Here is a 21299-nt window from a genome sequence, read left to right as displayed (position 1 = left end):
TCCCCTTTCTTGGTTTTAAAATAAATTTCAACGCTTACACATACACACACACACCTATTAGGGAGTTTTCGTAGACCGTCTTCGCCATCCCGCAACGCTCTCCGCAACCTGTTGCGATACCTGAAATTCTGCAGTCAAGGCCATCGGCGTGCAGGCACAGTAGCGGCTTCTTCGTTGCGGAGGGCTTAGCGGAGGGCGAAACACAGTCTACGAGAACTCCCTATTAGGGAGTTTTCGTAGACCGTTTCTGCCGTCCCGCAACGCTCTCCGCAACCCGCTACAAGATCCGGGTTTCTTGAGTGAAGGCTAGCGGCGCGCAGACGCAGTAGCGGTCTCTTCGTTGCGGATAGCTTAGCGGAGGGAGGAAAGTGGTTTACGAAAACTCCCTATTTTCTCTCCGAGTATTGTGCAGGAAAGTGGACGCACGGGCATTTTTTTAAGCGCGTAATACTTCTCTCGTATTTGACTCAAAATTATCAAAGCTACGCTCTCCACAAGTACGAAAATCGAAAGAGACGGATGCCCAGATTAGCCTCGTCAATATTTAGACGCGCCTGAGAGACGAGGGCATACAGACGCCGTTTTGGAATCACGTGGCGATTGCATTGCAGCGACCGGTATGGGAGGCTGCTAAGAGCGTCAGATTGGCTTATCTTACCGAGCGGACCTGGCTCTGACTCCCTCGTCGAGGTTCGCGCGTCGATATTGGACCTACGTACACTGTCGGGCCGTGCGCTCGCTGGACGCCCGCGATGTTGCCGTCACAAAGTTTGTGACTCCTTCGCTCGAGCAGCCGTCTTGGTGCGACTACAAACCGGTATGTATTACGGCGGGCAATTTTTTTTTTATTATTATTGACGGGGGTGGTAGTTGCTAAAGACATCGTACTTCAGCAACTTGCAGAATTTATATTTGGTGCCAACTATGTTGTCATATGTTATCAAGGCTAGCGTATACCTTCCTCTGTACTCCGTTTAGCCATAAGCTGAGACTTCAGCCAATGCGACAAGGGTGAGGGGACGAGGTCGAGGCTTTGAAACGTTCTTCCCCAGAAGGAACACTCGTGCTAGGAAGGCACGTCTCCTAACCAGGAGCGCGGGCTACCTGCAGCTTTGCCTCCCTTCCACAGCGATGCATCCCGGTACTTCAGCAAAGACACGTGGCTTTGTATTGTCTCTCATTTGCACGCACTCTCGTACAAAAAAAAAAAAAAAAGACGCAAATGAAGCCACGAGCTCGCGGAAGTAGCTTTGATAGCGTTAAATCACTGCGGAAGCTAGGCTAGCCTAAAGTCTTTCGGTTAGCCTTCAGAACTAAGCACAAACTAGTTAATTGTTGCTAAATATAGCCACTATCTTTTTTTTTCATTTATACCTATTTCATTGTTCCACAGATAATCTTATCCGGGCTGCTGTACTTTTAATTGTATATATATATAGTTCGTTTAACTTTTTTTCCCCTTTTCCCCCCGACTTGACATTACGTCGAGCAAAGCATCATCAAGGTGCGGTTTTATCTGCCTTTTCATTATCACTAATTTAATAAGTATCTCTTTTCAATCCTCGCTCCTGCCCGTTTCGATCTGGATGAGCATCGTACCGGCGTGCGGTCGTGTATCACTACTGCGTGGTGCACGTTAAAGACCCCAGGTTAGCGGTTGTACCGTACTGGCTACATTGCTCATCTACAGCTGAGACACCAGACGCCCACTGAGGCGGACTAACTTCCAGCTGTATAAACATGCAGACAACAATTTTTTTTAAGTATCTCTCACCCAGCCGATTAATGCTTTACAATGTTTTAATAATTTCAAGATCCATAAAGTTATGTGTATCTTACAAACACAACTACTGCCAGAGGAACCCAATTCCATCTAACAATTTTTATTATACTTGTTTTTGCTTATGTATTGAACATATTTAATGTAATTATATTTTTGTGTTTGGAGATGCTCTTTAACTAATGCAGCTTGCTAACTTTATTTCCCCCAGAAGTTGGCCTAGCCGGAGTTTATGGACAAACGTACTTTTAGGGGCGCAGTTAGTTTTATTTATTTATTTATTTTATTATGGCGCGCAGAACTACAGCCAGAAAGAATCGTTCACGCGCACGCGAAGCGTCCTCGTGAACATATGCTTGACAGGCTTGGAATTGCATGTGCTTGCCGCATGTGCAGAGCAGTGTTGTACCAAATACTCAACAAGAGTAATTAGTATAAGATGCTAACTACCCATTTGAAGATGTATTTAAAGTAGTATTCAAGTTACTTTTAGTACCAACCATGTTGAGTAGAGTACAAATAATTTGAAGAAGTAATTGAATTAAATTCGAAACTATTTAGCAAGTTTTCCATGATGGTAATATAGGATTAAAAAAGTAAGAAAATGGCGCTCTACTTGTGATAACTTATCTGAAAATCACGTTTTTGTGTGGTCTTTATTGAATTTCAAGAAGCGCCTTAACTGCTGCAATTGAAGTTTACTCTGAGATAATTCAGGATATGCTACATAATGCGTGCCGAAATATATTAGGAACAAACAGGGCTCGTGTATTGTTGACATCGCGCCTGCCGTGCTTTAGTTTGACGGCAGGCTCGGCTCATGAGGGATTCCACAATAAGTATTTAAGCCCAGCCGCTATTCGGGGGACTTGATATGTAGTCCGGCATTGCATATTCCTAACAGTCGAACTAGAAGTTGATCAAGCCGCCAGACTTGCTGATGACTACGCGAGTGAACGACACACTTTCACGCTAGGGTAAATACAGACTCGAGGATAGCAGCCCCTGTCGCTGATTAACTGATTATCAAACAAGTGCGACTACCTTGTTCTCCCAGTCAAAAGAGAGAAGGAGCACCTGGTACCTTCAAACTGTAAAAAAAAAAGATTAGGAAGGTCAAGAGGCAAACACAAAAAAAAAAAAAAAACAAACACAGGAGCTGCACGGGAAAGTGTCCACAAAAATGCTTCTAAACCCCCTTCCCTTGCCCTCTTCTGCACCAGTTCACAAACCATTCTTAACGTACTGAGGTCAAGATGTTTGAGACTTCAGAATCAAAATCCACTAGGGTATAAATGACTCCAGCTGGTGAAAAACTTCTTTTGTGGATTTTAAGAACGAAACCGTGCGCGCATTTATAAGATTTGGAGCAAAAGTTAAGCCACAATAGGCACACAAGGAGCTTTGGGGATGCCCAATCTAGGTCTTTGGCCCAAAGAGCGCCTGTGCCCGCATGAAAACTTGTTCGGTCGTGTTCATACTAGAAGTTCTTGAACCGGCAATTTCCCAAAATTGTTCATTGTGATCGTACCGAACGTTGGTGCCAGAATCCTTCGTTGACGGAACCTCCACTCAAAAGGTGAGGTCAGAGTGGGAAATTTGGATGACGTCACCAGCACTTTGCAAGCTCCAAGCGTGCCGTAACGTTCAAAAACAGCTTTAAAAAAATGGACAAGAGGAGAAGATGACACATAGAAGCGGGCGTACTGGGGGCTATCCTGGGGCTATTCTTCTAATCTCTTATTTGCATTTAGAGACTGCGTTTTGCTCGTGCCTGGGTTCCTGTCCTTTATTTAGTTGCCATGGCTCCAAGTTGGTAATCGGTTCAGCTTTTCCTGGAGCCTGACAATCCGTAGATTGTTCCGGCGAAGTTTCTTTTTTTCTTTTTCTTTTTTTCCAAGGTTGCAAAATGTATTTGAGGTACTGAGTACAAGGTAGTGAGAAAGGAAATTAAGATAGACTAACAAATGCTCATGTATTTTCAAAATAACAAAACACTACGAAAAATATTTAAAATTCAATATCTTGAGTAGAGAATTTAAGATAGGCACAAATCTGGTGCAGAGACATGGCGGCGGCCACATGCCCTGCTTGCAATCGTCTATGGACAAAAAGCCCGCACCCAATATTGATGCAATTATCATTTCCTGTTGAAATCTCCGGCTCCTTGACTATATAGAGCGCTGACGATTCAAATAAAATTGGAAGACTTGCAGTTTCCCAAACTAAAAACAAAATCGAAAAAGGTGATTTTGGTAACGAAAAGACCCCATCGGGCATCAGAAGCAACTAGAGTGCGTTTTTTTAATGTTTAATCGCTCATTAGCGCCGCTATCGGTGACATGAGTAAACGAGAACACGTCCTTTGTTTTTGTGTTAACGTAATATTGTAATCAAGAGGGACGCCATCTAAAAAATGCAGCAGAAAACACACATACCTTATCCGCTTTTGCTGCCTAACTGCGTCCTCTCCTTATGTAAATCAGTTTTTTCGATTAAACATTTTACTAAAGACAACCGTAATTTTTAAAGTTTTCACATCCTGTTCCAAAAGCTAGCGTTACATTCTAAAGGGCTCGAAATTGTTGGCTGCGCGTAATTTAATATCGCAATAATATTTGAATCTTCTCGACAGGTATTAAGTGCAGTCCTAATGGGTTTCTCCATAAAAAGATAGCATTTTGCACAAAAAAAAAAAAAAGGTTGGATTGCATTTATTAGTTAATAGCTATGCCACATTCCAATTCCCTAAGTGATCTCTGTACCGTCCAAGAAACAAATCGCACGCGTTTGAGTCACGTTTCAATCACCTGAATTCTGGACTTTTTTTTTTGTCAATTATAGCATTTTTCTTACTTCAAAGACGAATAACTAAGTTAGTTGACACTGGTAAAAAAAGAAAAAAAGAAAAAGTATTAAAAAAAAACTAAAAAATTTCCGGAATCTTACCTCAAGCCCTGAAGTTTATATAGCTAGGTGTCCGAAATAGCGTAGCCACCGTGGTGCTGCAGCCCCGTACCGTTGTGAAAGCACGCGTCGTCTTGCGTCTCATTCGCACGCGCTCGAGCAACTTTGACAACGGTGGAGCACTGCAGAATCTACGCTAGCTTTATCAATGTAGCACAAAATAGTTGACGCCGAATCGAGCTACGTCGGCTGTCACTCCAAAGGCCTGTTCACTCATGTAGCGGAGCGCTAAAAGCAGAGTGCTGTCCTCGCGCTAAGCGCGTGCTGACGGGAGCGTTCACCAGCTTTACATCGCACCGTGAAGAGTGTTGCTCAGGGCAGACGATAAGTAGCTGACGACACGTGAGCAGCGCTACATCAGCGCTTCGCTGCGAGTGAGAACCGGTCTTATGGCGCTCAGGACCTTACAGTCCTTATTTAACAAATTCCAGAGAGTGAGCAGCCGACTCGTGTTGCTGGCTGCAGCATGTCCAACTCAGAGGACTCCGAGAGGAAGCCCATCCGCACACACGTCCAAGACTTCCTCTGCGGCGTCGGTTCGTGGCGACCGAGATGGCTGCAGACCTTCGCCTCGCCGCACTCCCTGTTCGTCTTCTTCAACTTTCTGGGCATCAGCCAGGGCGCCTACAAGTCGTACACCGTGGGCACGCTGTCGACCCTGGAGCGGCGCTTCGGCCTCTCGACGGGCTCCATTGCCGTTATCCTGGTGGCGGAAAGCATCAGCCCGGTCTTTTTAGACGTCTTCACGGGCTACGTCGCCGGCTGGATGAGCCGACCCAAGATGCTGTCCCTCGGCATGATGGTCGTGTCCGCCAGCTCCATCCTGGTGACGCTGCCCTACGCAATGTACGGCCCCGCGACGACACTTCTCGCCAAGGGTGTCGACGGCTTCGAGGACGCCGGAAAGATGGAGTTCTGTGGAAGTCGGCCGCCGGACCTGCCCTGCTCCGCGAGTGATCCCACGGGTGTGACCACATCTCTGCCGTTCGCCATCTTGTTCGTCGCGTCGTTCATGAACGGCATCGGGCAGAGTGTCCTGCACGTGGCCGGAAGTTCCTACATGGATGACAGCATTAAGAAGAAGAACTCGCCGATGTACTTTGGTGAGAGCTCGGTTGTTTCCTTTCCTTCTCACAGGCGGTGCGAACTAGGCATGTAAGTACCCCGGCGAAAAATACGAGCTGAAACACCCGATCCAGCCTTTTTCTGAGTCTGTGGTCCCCACAAGCTCTATTATTTCTGTATTTGTCAGAGTCTGAAGTATGCGACCTCAATTTCGCGTTCAATCCCTAGTTCGAAGCACAGCTCTCACAGAATAGCATTCACGCCAAACAAGCATGACGGAATGTTTCAGCTCATATGGTCTGCGATAGTAAACACCGCAGCGATGCATGTGAAGTGTGAATCACTGATCCTCAATTCTTCAAATCAACCAAATAGCAGCAACACTGAAGTCATACTGCAGTGATTGTGCAGTCCCCAGTGGACTGCACAATTACCGTTGCATCATGGAACAGATTATCCTTGTTATTGGATAAGCTGATTGAACAAAGACTAATGATGGCTGCTTCGTGCAACGGGGTGCAATATACATTCAGGGGTTTCTAAAAAAAAAAAAAAAAATATGCTGCTATCTTTTTTTTTCTTTTTTTTTTCTGAAACAGATGAAATCATTTACTCCAAGAAAAAAATCCACACAAGTCTTTTTTTTTTTTTTTTCGCAAAGCATCTAGGAAACCAACGACTGCGATTTCTCTGACAAAATGGGGTTTCCCTAAAAATATGAAGTCGGTATTGTGACATCGAACATGACGTTTTGACTTTCATGCTCATGGCATTTTCATGCCCAGTTCACACCGCATATTTCATATTTTCAAAGGTGATGACTATATATTTTTGGACCTCGTCATTCGGCGAGATCACCCCGTTCCCCGTACATAGACGTTATTGGCCCTTGGAGTGTCATGCGTGCGGGAGAGTTGATGCCCGGGAATTGTTTCTGGAGTGTGTTTCTCTCGGCTATCGCGGCCATATGCCGCGTTATCTCTCGTACGCGTGTTAAGCGTCGCATGTCAGAAAGTTTCCTCCTGTTTTGCCTTTATTTACGGCTTCTCTGTACGAGCCGCGCTGAGAGTTTTTATCGCGTCCAGCTGTCGACGAGACAACGGATAAGGTCGTGCACGGTAGAAGCGTATCTGGGTGAACGGGAAGGCCAAAATAGATTGTCGTAACAATAGACTCTGTTCAGAAGCTGAGTGATCAAAGTGCTTTGTTTTTAGTGAGCAGTTGCGGCAAAAGACGCCACTTTCTTAAACTGTGCCATTCGTTACGGCAACTTTCCCAACACGGGGTACGGTACACCATTTGTACAAACACAAAATTGGAAGCTTTTTTTCATATTTTATATCTGTTTAGATTTTTCTTCTCATAGGCCAGTATCGAGCGCTAAATTTTAGCCCGTAAAATGGTGCCCATATACGGCGAGCAAGTGTTATGCGTCTTCGGCGCACTGGGTCGCAAAAATAAGCACGCTAATATAAAGAAAATTTCTGAAGGACATAAAAAGAACACGTATCCTTTCTTTTTTAATTCATTAATATTGTTTGGGCAATATTTACGCCGCTAGATGCAATTTAGGTGCAGATGGTGGAGGTGGCAGCCCGCTAAGCCCCACCCTGTGCTTACAAGGTGCTTACATTCCTCATTAGATGGAGAGAGGATTGATGTGTGAAAGGTTGGTTATAAATTTGTATCTCCGTGACGTAATAGTATCTTAATTTACTATTTTTTATGCTTGATAAGCAAATAATCAAGACAGAGTCATTATTGTTTTCAAATGTATTCTGAGATTGCTTCTCCCGCTTTCGTTTGAAACGTTCACAAACATGGCTGTCGGCGTCTGCGGAGTGGTGGAGCTCGTCAATTTTTATGAGTGCGAGCGGTTTTGAGTTCACAGAGGTGTTTAGAGGAAGACCTCCTCAACCGACGTAGTTTGCAACAAACAACTGCCGCAGGTACGCGCCTTCGGAAGTGCTCTGCGGATGCTTGTTCTCGTAGCGGGACTAGTCTAAGCCTAGCGTCCCAGATCAGCTATTTCGATCGATCTGGCTTTTCTTCTTTCTTTGCGCGCGCGTTGATGCTGAATACAGATATCGGTTCCCGTAAAAGCGGCCCCGCTGCTCTGTGAATTGTGCAACCGTTGTGATTGCGACCACGGTTTCAATACGGAGAAGATATCTACACAGGTAAGAATTTGCGAGCCATTTGGTTGGAGACAATCGGGCGTTCGGCTTGCATCAAGTTTGTCTAGGTATGTTCAATTTGATCATCAACTGTTTCTCACCAGACTTCCACACTACCATTGGAATAGACCCTTTCCGGAATTCAGTCTGGCCACTTTGATCATTATCATCATCATCTGAAAATATAGACGCTTTCAGGCAGCTGTGCATGGGCGCCGCCATAACTGACCACTTCCTCATTACCACAGTAGGACCGGTTATTACCATTTTAAATGTTACTGTGTCCTTCTCCCCAGCATAGGCCCTTGTGGAGGCTCCTCAACGCCCGCTTCAGTGGCTCGGCATCTCGGTAAGACAAGAGAAGGTCGGCAATGGCGGCTCAATCTGGCGCGCGCTGAAAGCGTCTATACTAATGGCGGCCTTCTGTTTACTGATGAAGGAAGAAGTTGAAGATGCTCCTAAGCAGATGATTCGAGGCCTATACATGCTAGATGTTAGCGCGGCGTGAAGCAGGAATTGGACGCAAGAGCTGCGTAAGCGTTCATTTCTAACTCGGTCCCAGTCAATATGTTAGTAGCACTCACTCGGCTTCAAAGCCCCTAGATGTATAGAACTCTATCAAGGCGTCTATGTGGGTTGGCGCTTCGTTCCGACAGGCTGCATTTGTTTCGCCATCGACACTAAAAGAGATTGAAAAATGATTGTAGTGAAGTGCACATTCTCGCTTACCGTTGACCTTTAAGTGACGTTGCCCTATTAAATACTGCAGACCACAGGTTCATTGCCGCCATTAGTATAGTAAAAGATAAACTACCATTTGAGTCACCAGATGGCACTGAATTCCGGAAAGGGTCTATTCACTACCTCATAACATCGTTTCTATTAATGATACTACTAAATTTGTTGAAACCATTACCCTCTCTTTATCTAACCTACCTAGCTAGCTTACAGTGTTATAATTGTGTTTACTGTTCTATTCGTTTTTGTTCTATTGCCACCCCCTTGTATAATGCCCCACGGGCCCTCAAGGAAAATAAATGATGATGATGGTGATGATGTTCCCGTCATCATGCGCCTCAAAAGGCAAGCTTTTAAATTTGGCAGTGCACCTGGCCTACCAGAGGGACAATTTTTAAGTCACTTTTTTAATAGACCCTTTCTGGAATTCAGTCTCGCCACTTTGATCACTATCATCGTCATCTGAAAACGGCATATGTGCTATACTAATGGCGGCCTTCTGTTTACTGATGAAGGAAGAAGTTGAAGATGCTCCTAAGGAGATGATTCGAGGCCTATACATTCTAGATGTTAGCGCGGCGTGAAGCAGGAATTGGACGCAAGAGCTGCGTAAGCGTTCATTTCTAACTTGGTCGCAGTCAATGTGTTAGTAGCACACACTCGGCTTCAAAGCCTCTTGGTGTATAAAACTCTATCAAGACGTCTGTGTGGGTTGGCGCTTCGTTCCGACTGCCTGCATTTGTTTCGCCATCGACACTAAAAGAGATTGAAAAATAATTGTTGTGAAGTGCACATTCTCGTTTACGTTGACCTTTCAGTGACGGTGCCCCTTAAATACTGCACACCACAGGTTCATTGCCGCCATTAGTATAGTAAAACATGAACTGCCATTTGAGTCACCAGATGGCACTGAATTCCGGAAAGGGTCTATTGTGCGTCATGACGCTCACCCACCCTTCTCGGAAATGCCACGTGAAAAAAAAAAAAAAAAAAGAAAGACGAACCGTAAAGCTAGAAAGGCTGCTTATTTATTTTGTTGATTTTGTTAGTTCTCTCGGTTGCGTATTACTGACATCGATAGACGCTGACTGACAGACGCTTTGAATGGACCGTGGCTCGTGCATGATAGAACGGTAGAACGCCGTTTTCATGGTCGTGTCTTCTGAGTGTTGCAGAAATTTGTAGACGGCGAATGAATAGCAGACGGACGGAGGCGAAAACGGACGCCGACGCGCAGCTTTCGCGTCCGCGTCCCAGAGCATTGCAGACGACGATAGACGGTGGTGAAATAGCAGACGATGGTGGAGGCTGCCGCTCGTCTGCTCGCACACCTAGCAGGCGGTGTTAGACGTCCAGACTACGCGCATAGAGTAATATACACAAGGTAAAGAGCGGACACTACCAGAGGCCCCAGCGGCCCAGATAGACCAGTGACAGGTAGCGCTCCTAGCGGGCGGTATTAAGCATAATCTGATTCCGTTTCCGGTCAAGTTAGTTTCGGTTTCGGTTTGGGCGTTTCTGCTCCGGTTCTCCGGTATCCTTCTCTCTCTTCTCCCCGCCTCGCTCGGCTCTCGGGAGCTCCTTGACTCCCGAAGCCGCTGTTTTTTTGTTTTTTTTTCTTTTTTTTAATACTGACGCACTTTTGCTTTATTTTTACGATAGAGTCCGTGCAAAATGTGTCAAACAATATTTCAACTTACTTCACAAAGCAGAAGTATATATATTTCTTGTTCTTTTTCTATTGTAAAGCATTGAAGTTACACAATCGACGCATTGACTCCTAGATGGTGGAGCATTTTGTGGTCAACAACAGTAAGTGGTTCGAATACATTTTATCGAACCACATTCATGTATACATGATTTACTTCAGAAGGTCTGTATGTTTTATACGAAAGAGATGGATACTCACAGAAATAAATGAATATGAAGGACTTCGGCATATTGTACACTTCTTAATAGATTCTTAACGGAACCAAGCTAACAAAACCTTTCCACGGAGAACATGCTGTATGATACATTCACTTTCACGCCGACTCGAGTGCGGGAAGTAAGTGAAAAAATAAATAAGACATCGCTATCATTACCAGTCATAAGAGTATAATAACAGTGCAAAGCACACGCCGGATAGTACAAATTCCCGATTTCCGGCAAATAAAAACAAAACAAAAAAACATTGATTTGCATAGCCTCAAACTCACTGGAGGCGAGCCATTACCAAACAATGAGAACTCTATTCGAAATCTGACAAGATTCAACGTCCCTAAACATTCCCCGAAATTGTTCAGAAAAGAAATATGGCTTCAGAAAAAAGCGGCTAAAAAACTATCGACAGTGATAAAAAAGTGGATACATTTTCTTTCAAATATTTTTAGCCTCTGTACACTATTTTCTATCGAAATTTTGTAAAAAGTGACAAAATATTTTTGTTAGGGAGCCGTGATACACATTCGCTGGAAAAAGTGGAAACGAATATTTGAAGAGCAAGCTGCACCGCCCACTTAATAAGCACTTTTTGTTTTTGGTTTGGCAACCGCGCCTCTGTTAGTACACTATTAACAGTTAAACCTGTCTCGTTGCTTACTAGCCACTAAAGAGTGCAACCGAACTTTGTCCAAATTCCGGTTAAGAAATCAAACATGTCAACACAAGCGTATTCTGCAAAACAATTTTAAAAACCCTTTATGGTACTCCTCTGGGCAAAGGCTAAAACCACCCAGACCTCAAAGTGTGCTATACAAGGCGGCACACACTCCTCGAACATGTGTTACACTCTCTATTATGGGAAGAAAGTGATTTTCTAGTTGCCGAATGAAATGAAAGGCAGCCTGTGATAGTACTACTAAGTTCCCGAAGAATTTTCCAGGCACGTGGTATGCTTTAGGAACAAGACAGTACTGGTGAGGCCTGGTCAAGTTACTAGACTCATCCGATAGCAGCTGAGAACAGCCACAGCTGTAAGTTGTCTGTTCAAGCAAAAGTTTGATCAAATAGCCCCAAACGTAATAAGTGGACGAGTCATCAATTATGTTAGACCTGATGTCTCATGCCAGCTCAGAAATATCCTCTAGTGGCGGGAAGTTATCAATTGGAAGACATTCCACAATGTCTGAAATGAAACTTTCATGGTGCGAAGATATTTGCAACTCCTTTAGGAGGTCCCAGCCTTGCCATCCTCTACGTTTTCATTGTCCGACAGTTTGAACAGTTTCTTTATCGAGAGGTGTTTTAGTCCTGAGGTGAACTGATGCACATTTGGGTTTGTGTTGCAGCCCAGCATTTGTCGTATATAGCTCCAAAAACGTTCTCAAGTGTGTCTTGCTGCAGGCGTCGTGTAAGTAATAACTTAAAGTCATGGCTGCTTGAAAGCTCATCCCAGAGCGTGAGGCCATTTTTTATAGTAACTTGCCACCCAATGATGGCTTATGGCTGCCTCCTACTTTGGAACTGCCATGCTGAAATCCATCCGAGTTACTGGTGGAGAAAATCAAGTATTTCAGATTCTCCCTTCAGAATGGCATGACGCAACTTCTGCCCTCTCTTCTTGAATTTTTTAGCTATTTAGACAATCAAAAAGTATGCACATCCTATCACAGAAATAGGCTGTAGCCATGGCTGCCTCAGGAAGTTCCTTGGCATAAACAAGGGATATGATTGCAAGAAAGAGTGAGGCACTCAGTACCTGTGGGGCACAATTTTCTTCCATGTTACAGAAAGGCTCTTGAAAAAATGTGTCTTTCAGTAAGTTTCGGAGCCAATTGCAAGCTCATCTCATGGATAGAACAATAAAGTTAAACAATAGAAGACCACTCAATGACCTCATTTCCAATGCAAAGTTTGTGGGCTTGGAGATTGCTCTTGGTTGTTTTGGGAAGGTGCGGAACATCAAAGACAAAGTAAACGTGTTCGTTGTCAACTTCAGAAAATGGCTTATCGACACACACACCAAGCTTACGTTTGAAGCCCCCTAACCACAGACCACAGCCTTTACTGTGAAGCCAACCGTCTTAAGCTCCCGAATGAGAAAAATGAGGAGACTGCGTTACACAGAAGATGTTGTTGGAGTGTGCACAACGGTGTATGCAAGCGGCTAAACGCACCTCCTGGAAATTTCAGACAGCATAACAACCAAGGCTCTATCTGCAATTTTAGAGGTTCGGTCAAAACCGTCATCTGTAAACCCATGGACAATGTCGTGTGCAGGGTCGTAAGTTAAATTCTTTTTTTAAAACAATCTCATCGAAAATCAACATCTACACGCGTTCAAGTGCAGCCAGACAGCCCGGCAGAAATAACAGCGCGAGAAGCTCGAACCGATCGGCTCCACGAATTCACGCCGAGCATGCGAGCACGCGGGCGGTCATGCGTCACCTTGATTGATGCAAAGTCGACCGAACACGATGCAACAGAAAGCACAGATGGACGGCACGCACGCCACAGACGAGCGACGCAGGGACGAGCAGAGGCCATGCAGAATGATGCAGAGGCGACAGCGTGCAGGCAGGCAGACCATGGCAGGCGCCATTCATCACGTGGTTTTTGTGACGTATTTGATTTGAACTATTTAGTCGTTTTAAGTACTTTAAATGATTTTAAAGCACTGCCATTTAAAAAATAAATAGTTTTCACAGAGAGAGTTTTAATTAATTTTAACCGAATCGCAGAAAAGCGCCACGTAGCGGAGGGTATTAAACGCATTATCTGGGCCGCGAATCGGCTCCTGTGTCCTCTCTTTACGTTTACTATATTACTCTATGCTACGCGGACCGGATGACGCGAAAGGGAGATACTGCGCTTGCTAGCCTGTTTGGTCGAGCAGCCAAGCCAGTCCAGTAGTAATGGGTTGAACCACTGATTTGTGGGCGGAGCTTAGAGCAGGCTGTAACTTCCACGTAAATTGCGTCTAACAGCGTAAATATTGCGCGAATTTTTTTTTTTATTGTGAAGAAACCAAATTCGTGTCGCATCTATGCCCTTTAGTAGACACTTTTTTTCCTTGCAGTGTCTCTTTGAATGGCAATACAGGGGAACGTGTAGATAACGCACGATGACGAAGCAGCCAAGCTCGCGCAATGGTTAGTTGAGGTCGGGGGAAAACAAACGCACGTGGACGCGTTTGAGGGGTAAGCAAACGCACGAGGTGCGCAACGCGGCTCAACTAATTATGGCGCGAACTTGGCTGCCTCGTCATCGTGCGTTACCTAGGCGTTTCGATGCGCCAAAGACGCATATTAGAGCACTTGCTCGCCGTATATGCTCACTTCGTTTCAAGTCTGCAGTGAGCGCAACTAAAGGTGAGAAGACAAGCAAACATACGCACATACCAAAACCGCAAGGCACCCTTTATTAATTTTTTTTGTTGGATTATAAGAACACGCTCACAGAAAATTGACGAACCCAATGAGTTTGCTCTTTCAGCGCTGTTTGATTGACTCCATTGGCTCCCAACGTGGGTTGCGCTCCGACGTAGAATGAAACGAAATGTAGTAGATTTGTGCATTCTTTTCTCTAAACTAAAAATTAATCAATCTGATTATCGAATGTTCACGTGTTCTTGCCGGAGTACAGGCGATAAAAAAAAATTATTCACAACACGCAAAAGCTTCTTACAAATGAGTCTTACATTATTTTCTACGTTATCCACATTATTTAAGTATAAAATCTTTTATTTTTACCCACACGAGAGAGAAAAAAAAACTTTCTCTGCTGCTGTGTGCCAATTACGTAAAACCTTTTTTTGAGTGTACTTTTTTTTTTTTTCAGGAGCCAGCTATTCTGTACGTGCCATCGGACCGGCACTCGGGTTCTTGGGAGCCGGACTGTGCCTGTCCCTCTACGAAGATCCTTTCTGTAGGTCTGCGCACGCTAGCGTGACGCTGACTGTTGACATTTTCACAGGCCCTAACTGTATACACACTCAGATGATCCTGAAATGAGTACAGTTTCACCACGATGCATTCAGAAGACAAATCACTGTTCTTTTTTTCAACCGGTTGAGCCAAAGAGAAGGCGATCGGCATCTCGCTCCAATGGGCGTACAGTCAGTGGCGAAGAGTTGTACACAGCCTCCTTTCCCACCAAGACTGCATGCCTTTGGGTAACAACTTCTAAATAACAAAGCCGTAGAGCTGAAGGTTTGATGTCACCCAAGAAGGCCAAGGCGGGCGCAAGTTTGACATGAGTGCTGCCTCAGCGTTCAGTTAAAACTCGCGTATTTGAAGAAAAAAAATAGTGCAACGCTGGCACAGCACTTGTGCCCCACAGGCCGATCTCACAAAGCGTTCGGCGCATGCGTAACGCCGCCCTAACTTTGGTTCACATGAAGGAGACTGCCGTGCATGCGAGGACTCATGCCGTTTCGTTGTCCACACCTGCAGAGTTCCAGCGGGGTTGTCGCACGTGCAGTAAGACTAAAATTCCCTCGGTGCATTGCGGCAGCGGTGGCGTAGTCAAACTGGCTGGTGAGATCGGTATATCTGTGATACGCATCGGCCATCTTTAAACTCTGTTTTATACTAAATGTAAAACGCTGTCAAAGCTGCTGGCGCGAGTATCGGGTTCGATCTCGCAAATCATTTGCACGCGCCCTCTCGCCTAAACAAAACCACAGAGATGAAGCCGCGCGCTCGCTCTAGTAGCCTCGACGGCGTTCTATAAGTACGAGACGGAGTATTGGCGATTTTCATCGCGTGTTTTTTAACCTACTTTCACGACTTCGTCTTTTGGTTGCCAGACGTTGTGAATAATATCTGATTCGCTTGAGAAGACTGGAGAGCGAACCTGCCACCACAGCTTTTTGTTTTAGCCGCTAGGTGCCGTCGATTTCGCTGGAGTCACCAATAAGTGACACCGAACGAAAATTGGCTTGACTTGGTTTGTATGTTTATACAGCCTTGATGGAGATACGCCCCAACGGGTGATCGGTCTCTTAGCTGTAGATGAGAAATTTAGTCAGTGCCGTACAACCGCTGCACAACGACCTTTTAAACATGTTAGCATATTTTGCCCCGGTGCATGCAGCCGTCCTTGGTTTGGTTTGGACTGGACTGGACCGTGCGCTGGTTTCGTGATGCTGCGGCGCGATTCCCGCCCTGCTCTCTCGCTCTGTTTGTTCGCTCGTTGCGTCCACTTTCTCTCTTATGTAAGAGGGAAGGAGTCTGCTCGCACGCTTCCAAAGACGCGCTACAGTTGACGCGCGCTCCTCTAAAAGCTGTGGTGGCTGCATCCGAAACCGCCGACGCCGGGTCAAATTTGGGGGTTTTGCGTGCCAAACCAACGACGGGCATCTGGCACGCCCCAGCGGAGGACTGAGGATTAATTTCGACCACCTGGGGATCTTTTGACGTGCAACCGAAAGCTCGGTTACACGGCGTCTTCTCCGCAATAAACCTCCGTCAGATTGCGGGCACCTCGGCCGGGATTCGAACCCGCCACATGGGGATCCGTAGGCCGACGCTCTCGCCTCGGAGCCACCGAGGCGGCTCCGCCGACGCCGGGGAAAACAGACTAGCTCTCTGAGGACAATGAACCTCTGCGCTAAATGCTAACGTATTTCATCGAGAATCAGCTTAGCGACAACAGCGACTTAGGCATCATTTTATACGATCGTCCATGCAATGGGCAAAATTCTTAAAAAGAGTAGAACAACGATCGGTGTTCCGAGTGCGTGGCGGCGCATTGTAGCCTTAGGGACTTTCGAAATCGTTCTTTGAACGTCGCTCGTTCTGTCTGTCAGACGAACCGGACATAGACCCGGCGGATCCCCGATGGATTGGCTGCTGGTGGCTGGGCTACCTGGTCTGTGGCTGTGTGATGGCTCTGGCTAGCCTGCCCGTGCTCCTCTTCCCCAAGGTGATGCCCTCCAGACTGGCCGACCCGCCGCAGGCCAACAAGAAGGGAGTAAAGTCCACTCATCTGAAAGGTGACTGACCCTTCAAATCTGCCACGTCTTAGCGCATTATGAATCTAGCACGAAGTTTTGTACAGAAGATAAGGAAACTTGCCAAGAAATTTCCCAAGAGCTTCGGAATGGCAGAGAAGGTTTCGTACCGAAAAGGTCGAGTTCCTTATTGTCACTGACAGTTCGAAAAACACAGGGCGTGACTTATTATGCTCACGTTTTTGACTTCGTGATTAAGTTTTTCGGAATTCCTATCGGTTGATGCCTCAATCTAAGTGTACGTCGAACGATAATTAGGTGCTTGGAACTCGCCACGTCCTGACTATTAGTGCCGAGATGTTTCTGTGGCGCGCTCTTATGGTTTCCTTTCGTGACGTCACGAACAAGATTTGCCTCGCCGTGATTGGCAGGATTTGCCTCGCCGTGAACCAGCCGTTGGGCAGGCGTTATCACTACACAGAAAGCTATTGTTTGGCCAATCGCGGACTTCGACCACAGCGACGCTTTCGGTTGCACACGTCGGTAATAGTTAAAGTACGGCTTCACACCTAAAGCCTGCAGGAATGTGTTTTTTTTTTCTTTTACTTTTTTGCATTTTACTATTGTGCAATTATTGTATTTATTTTGCCATGCGGTGATACTAAATGTCATTCGTAAATCTAAAGTGACTCACAGTTTTTTGTTTTTTTTTTTGTAGCCGGTTTTTCAAAAGCATTTCAGACGTCTGTTATCCACGTCATTCCACAGAGCACCGTGACACACTGTTGTCTACTTCCTTCAAGGGCCTTCCACAAGGCGTTTAGGCATGCCTTATTTTTGATAAAAAAACATGAAGTACAAGGGCCCAGCCATCAACAAAATATACTTGCGATACAAACTGTTATTATTATTTGATAAAGAGGCCGGTCGATAAACTGCCGCTTTTGATGACCCCTTCCTCCCCCCCCCCCCCCCCACCCCTCTTTTTTTTCTCAGGCATGTGCGTTTAGGACACTAAACTCGGCCTATTCTCCCGGGGCCCGTTTGCTCGAAGCGTTAACCGCGGCTAAAGTTAGCCGCAGTACCTAGGCGAGGGATTTTGAAATCACGTGACTAGCTCGGTAGGGATGCGGGGAAACATGGCGATAGAGTCTAATGGCGGTGCCCCGGTGAGTGAGCGCCGCTCGCTTTGGAACTAATATGTCGTTGGCTCAATCGGCCGGATATTGATAGCACACAAAAGCTTCGTTGAAATTTTCTTCCAAGTTCGAAAGAGGACGACGAAGTCAGTCCTAGAAACGAAAAGGAAGAAGTAACCAGTGAAAGGCGGGTGGTACCAACGTTAGGTGGTACGCCGGCAGCATGGTTGGCCAGCATGTAAAAACTGTATATAACACCATCATAATTGGAAAAACCTGTAATTCGGCTCAAGTGAAAATAGACCTATTAGCAGATTACCCAAGCATCGAGGAGGACGCTGGAAGTGTAATTCTATACGGTCCGCGCGCGCTGGACTTCCTCTTATAAAAGAGTCGAATTAAGTTATCATAATAAGGCTTTGACGAACGCGCGTGCAAGGTAAAATTTTTTCTAGAGTTTTTGCTTTAGAACAATTACTACTGCAGACGCCAGCACGTGAAACGCGTGTAACTACACCCGTAGCATGCACCTTGGTGCTTGGGAAATTTAGAAAAAGGTATTTTGGGATGCTGTCTGTTTTTGTGTGTTATCAATACCCAACCGATTGAATCAAGGCAATCCACTTTCCAAAGACGTTGTCATGCCGACAATTATCGCGTTCATTTAGGCTTAGGAATGGCCAGAATCAAAAGACTAAAAAATGCGGCGAGGTCATTGCTCATGCTTTGAGATTTAAGTGAGGTAAGGCAAGGCGAAGGCCTCCTGCACCATTCATTGCTGACTAACGCGCCCGATATTGCAGCTATAACGACATTACTTTCAAAGCAAGCGGCGCTCACTCACGGGGGTACCGCCATGTTTCCCCGCTTCCCTACCGAGCCAGTCACGTGACTTCTAAATCCCTCGCCTAGGTACTGCGGCTAACTTTAGCCGCGGTTAGCATTTCGAGCAAACGGACCTATGTGATCCGCCCTGTGATTTAGAGATTTATTGATAAACAAAACATTAAATAATTACTTAACGTATATTTTTTGACCACTGACACAACATAAATCCGTTGTTATATGAAAGAAATCTCGAACGCGTGAAACAACCCACGTGACTTCCCGAGTTTCTGACGTTACATTTATTTTCTCTGGTCCTTCAGTTTTGACTGCACCTTGTTTATTAACTTTCTTGAAAAGAAAATTTCGTGGAGTCATCCATCAATATGCGTGTTACCTTTTTTTTCGCTCAGGTATTCGTCAAAGCACAGAGAAGACGTCTTAAGTTCGACCACGGCCGGACTGGAAGCGCGCGCTCCCTTTCTCTTCTTACGGCCTTTGCAATTGGGGCAATCGCCACCTCCCGCCGCAATTCGCGGGGGGCGCTGTCACCTCACCCCTGGTTATTACCCCTGGGCTACCCTTTGCCGTTTGCACAGAGCGCGTCAGACAGTGTATCTCAGCGCTGTCGCAACTTGCGGCCGAGATTTTTATAGCCTTTGACACCCGATCCTTCCGTTTAGACCCTCAGCCACTATCTAATGCGCTTCTGATGAGCCCAAAACGGTGAATATTCGACGCACATCTCCGAGAGATTCGCGAGTAAAAAGTAGTAAGTAGAGACAGCGAATGCGATTGCGGAAAAACTATACTCGTCTTTACCTCCAGGACTTCTGTTGCAACTCAAGAACAGGAAGAGACGGACTCCTTCTAGTGGAGGATCTTTAGATTATAAATAATTCGTACAGTGTCGTGAAATGTAAGCAGTCCCAATATATCTATTTCCGTTGTCTGCATCATCATTTCATAGGCCGCACATGCAGTCGGTCAGCTGCTCTAGACGAGGGTGTAGTAGTCTGTACAATTTTCGCACCGTGTATAATACAGCCTAAAGTGCTTCCTCGAGGGCTTGTGCACATATCCAGCTGGTTTTTCGTTTCTGTCCGTGACCGTCTTTGCATGGTTAATCAGAAGGATTCTGAGGAACTTGTTGCAAATTAAACCAGCCAAGCGCTTTAAGTGACTGTTGTCAATGCCCTCTTGGCAACTTAGGATTGGCGCGTCTTCAAGATATTGTGCAATGTGTTGCACCCTATCTAGTTGCAGAACTTCGTGCACATTTGTACGCGAAAGATGCTTAACAGCCTTTAAAAAAAAAAAAAGCAACAATGTTGTCAAGAAGTGCGAGGAACTTAGGATTAAGACAATCAAGCCCGCTTTTATCCTGGCCTTGCAATAAGACGAACAGAGGATCAACTCGTAGTCAACAGCATAACATAGGCGTCGCACCCAAACTCACTAATGAGTTTCACCAGATAGCCACCGCCGTACACCAGACCAAAGTTGCCAAAACAACAACCTACGAAGCTCGAACACCAGCGCAAAGCAGCTCGAAGGGACTCTCCGAGTGGGGTGAAGTAGGGTGAGGTTGTTGCGCCCCTGGCGGCAAGCAAGTGAACTACATACGGAGAAAAAATGGCATTGACTCCCGGGCGATTGCGAAGGCCGCAAGAAGAGAAAGAGAGCGCGCGCTTCCAGTCCGGCCGTGGTTCGACCCACGTTATCGAACTCCTTCTGAGAAAATACTGCAGGATAAGTGTCTACAGTGTTATTGCCCCTCCCCCCCCCCCCCTCGCAAAAAAAGAAAAGCTTTTTAAAAGTTAGCAATAGTCTAATGTAGTATCTTGGTATCTTGTCAAAGCCATGTATTCCACCATTGTTCGCCGAGACAAGGACTCTCGCAGAAGACACGCGCTTTGTCGTAATTTAGACAGCAGAATTTCCACGGTATGCCTTATCCGGGCCTGAGCTATCTCAACTGTGGCCTACAGCACTTGAGTTTTCTTTTTGCCCGTCATGTGATAAGGGCCAGCTACTCGCAGTGCACTCCCAGTAGTCGTTATTTCTTGAAAGGTTTACTACCATAGTAAGGTCGGTATCATTTTCCAGTTGTCGCCGATCGTCCTTATCATTGGTTGATTCGATTAACTCCTACTATGGACGTCCTGGGTTCGTCCATATGCTTTGTACCGCTACTCCTGAAGACGAGCTGGGCTGGTCCACGTTGATTCGGGCTCCAGTACGCTACCATGAACGAACTGGGCTAGTCCACGTGTTTCTAGTTAGCTTTGCCGTGGATAGATGGCGCTTCACAGAAAATAAAATCGTGGTAGATCTCTGAATTTGGCAGAAAATTGTTTCAATGCAGGCAGCAGAAGATTTAAAAATGGCGGCGTCAACTTCTGGTCGCTCCGTTACTAGTAACAATCTTCCCTCAAAATTGATGCAAAACGAGGATATTGGGACGTCTCTTCAGATTCGGAAAACAAGAAAATGAATCTTTCGTCTGACAGCGGGAGCGATGCAACTGATGGCGAATTCCACTGGTCGTTTTGTAGCGCTCCGGGATCGACTTTTCTGGAGCGAGCCTATTTCACTGGGCGATCGGGATCGAGACCGACGTGTTTCACTGGTCGTTTTGGATTAGCTCCCGCTACAGATCTCGATCTGGATCCGAGAAAAGTCGCTCCCACGATTTCGGCGGATTCAACCAGAAGCCAGCCGGGCCCGCC

At 45.8% G+C, this 21299-nt stretch overlaps 1 protein-coding gene across 1 annotated transcript in view; it reads left to right on the top strand.

Moving 5' to 3' along the window:
• Positions 1-617: 617 nt before the first annotated feature.
• The window catches only part of LOC8023212 (solute carrier organic anion transporter family member 74D), a 37207-nt gene continuing 16525 nt past the window's right edge, over positions 618-21299 (top strand). Inside the window, exons 1-4 of the mRNA XM_040223069.2 lie at positions 618-817; positions 5179-5850; positions 14488-14574; positions 16460-16645. Coding sequence (XP_040079003.1) covers positions 5214-5850; positions 14488-14574; positions 16460-16645 — 910 coding nt within the window. The 5' untranslated portion in view covers positions 618-817; positions 5179-5213. The remainder of the gene's footprint in view (positions 818-5178; positions 5851-14487; positions 14575-16459; positions 16646-21299) is intronic.

The sequence above is a fragment of the Ixodes scapularis genome, unplaced genomic scaffold, assembly GCF_016920785.2.
Source record: "Ixodes scapularis isolate PalLabHiFi unplaced genomic scaffold, ASM1692078v2 PGA_scaffold2__306_contigs__length_199485367, whole genome shotgun sequence".
Taxonomy (NCBI): domain Eukaryota; kingdom Metazoa; phylum Arthropoda; class Arachnida; order Ixodida; family Ixodidae; genus Ixodes; species Ixodes scapularis.
This window is presented reverse-complemented; position numbering and strand designations above follow the sequence as displayed.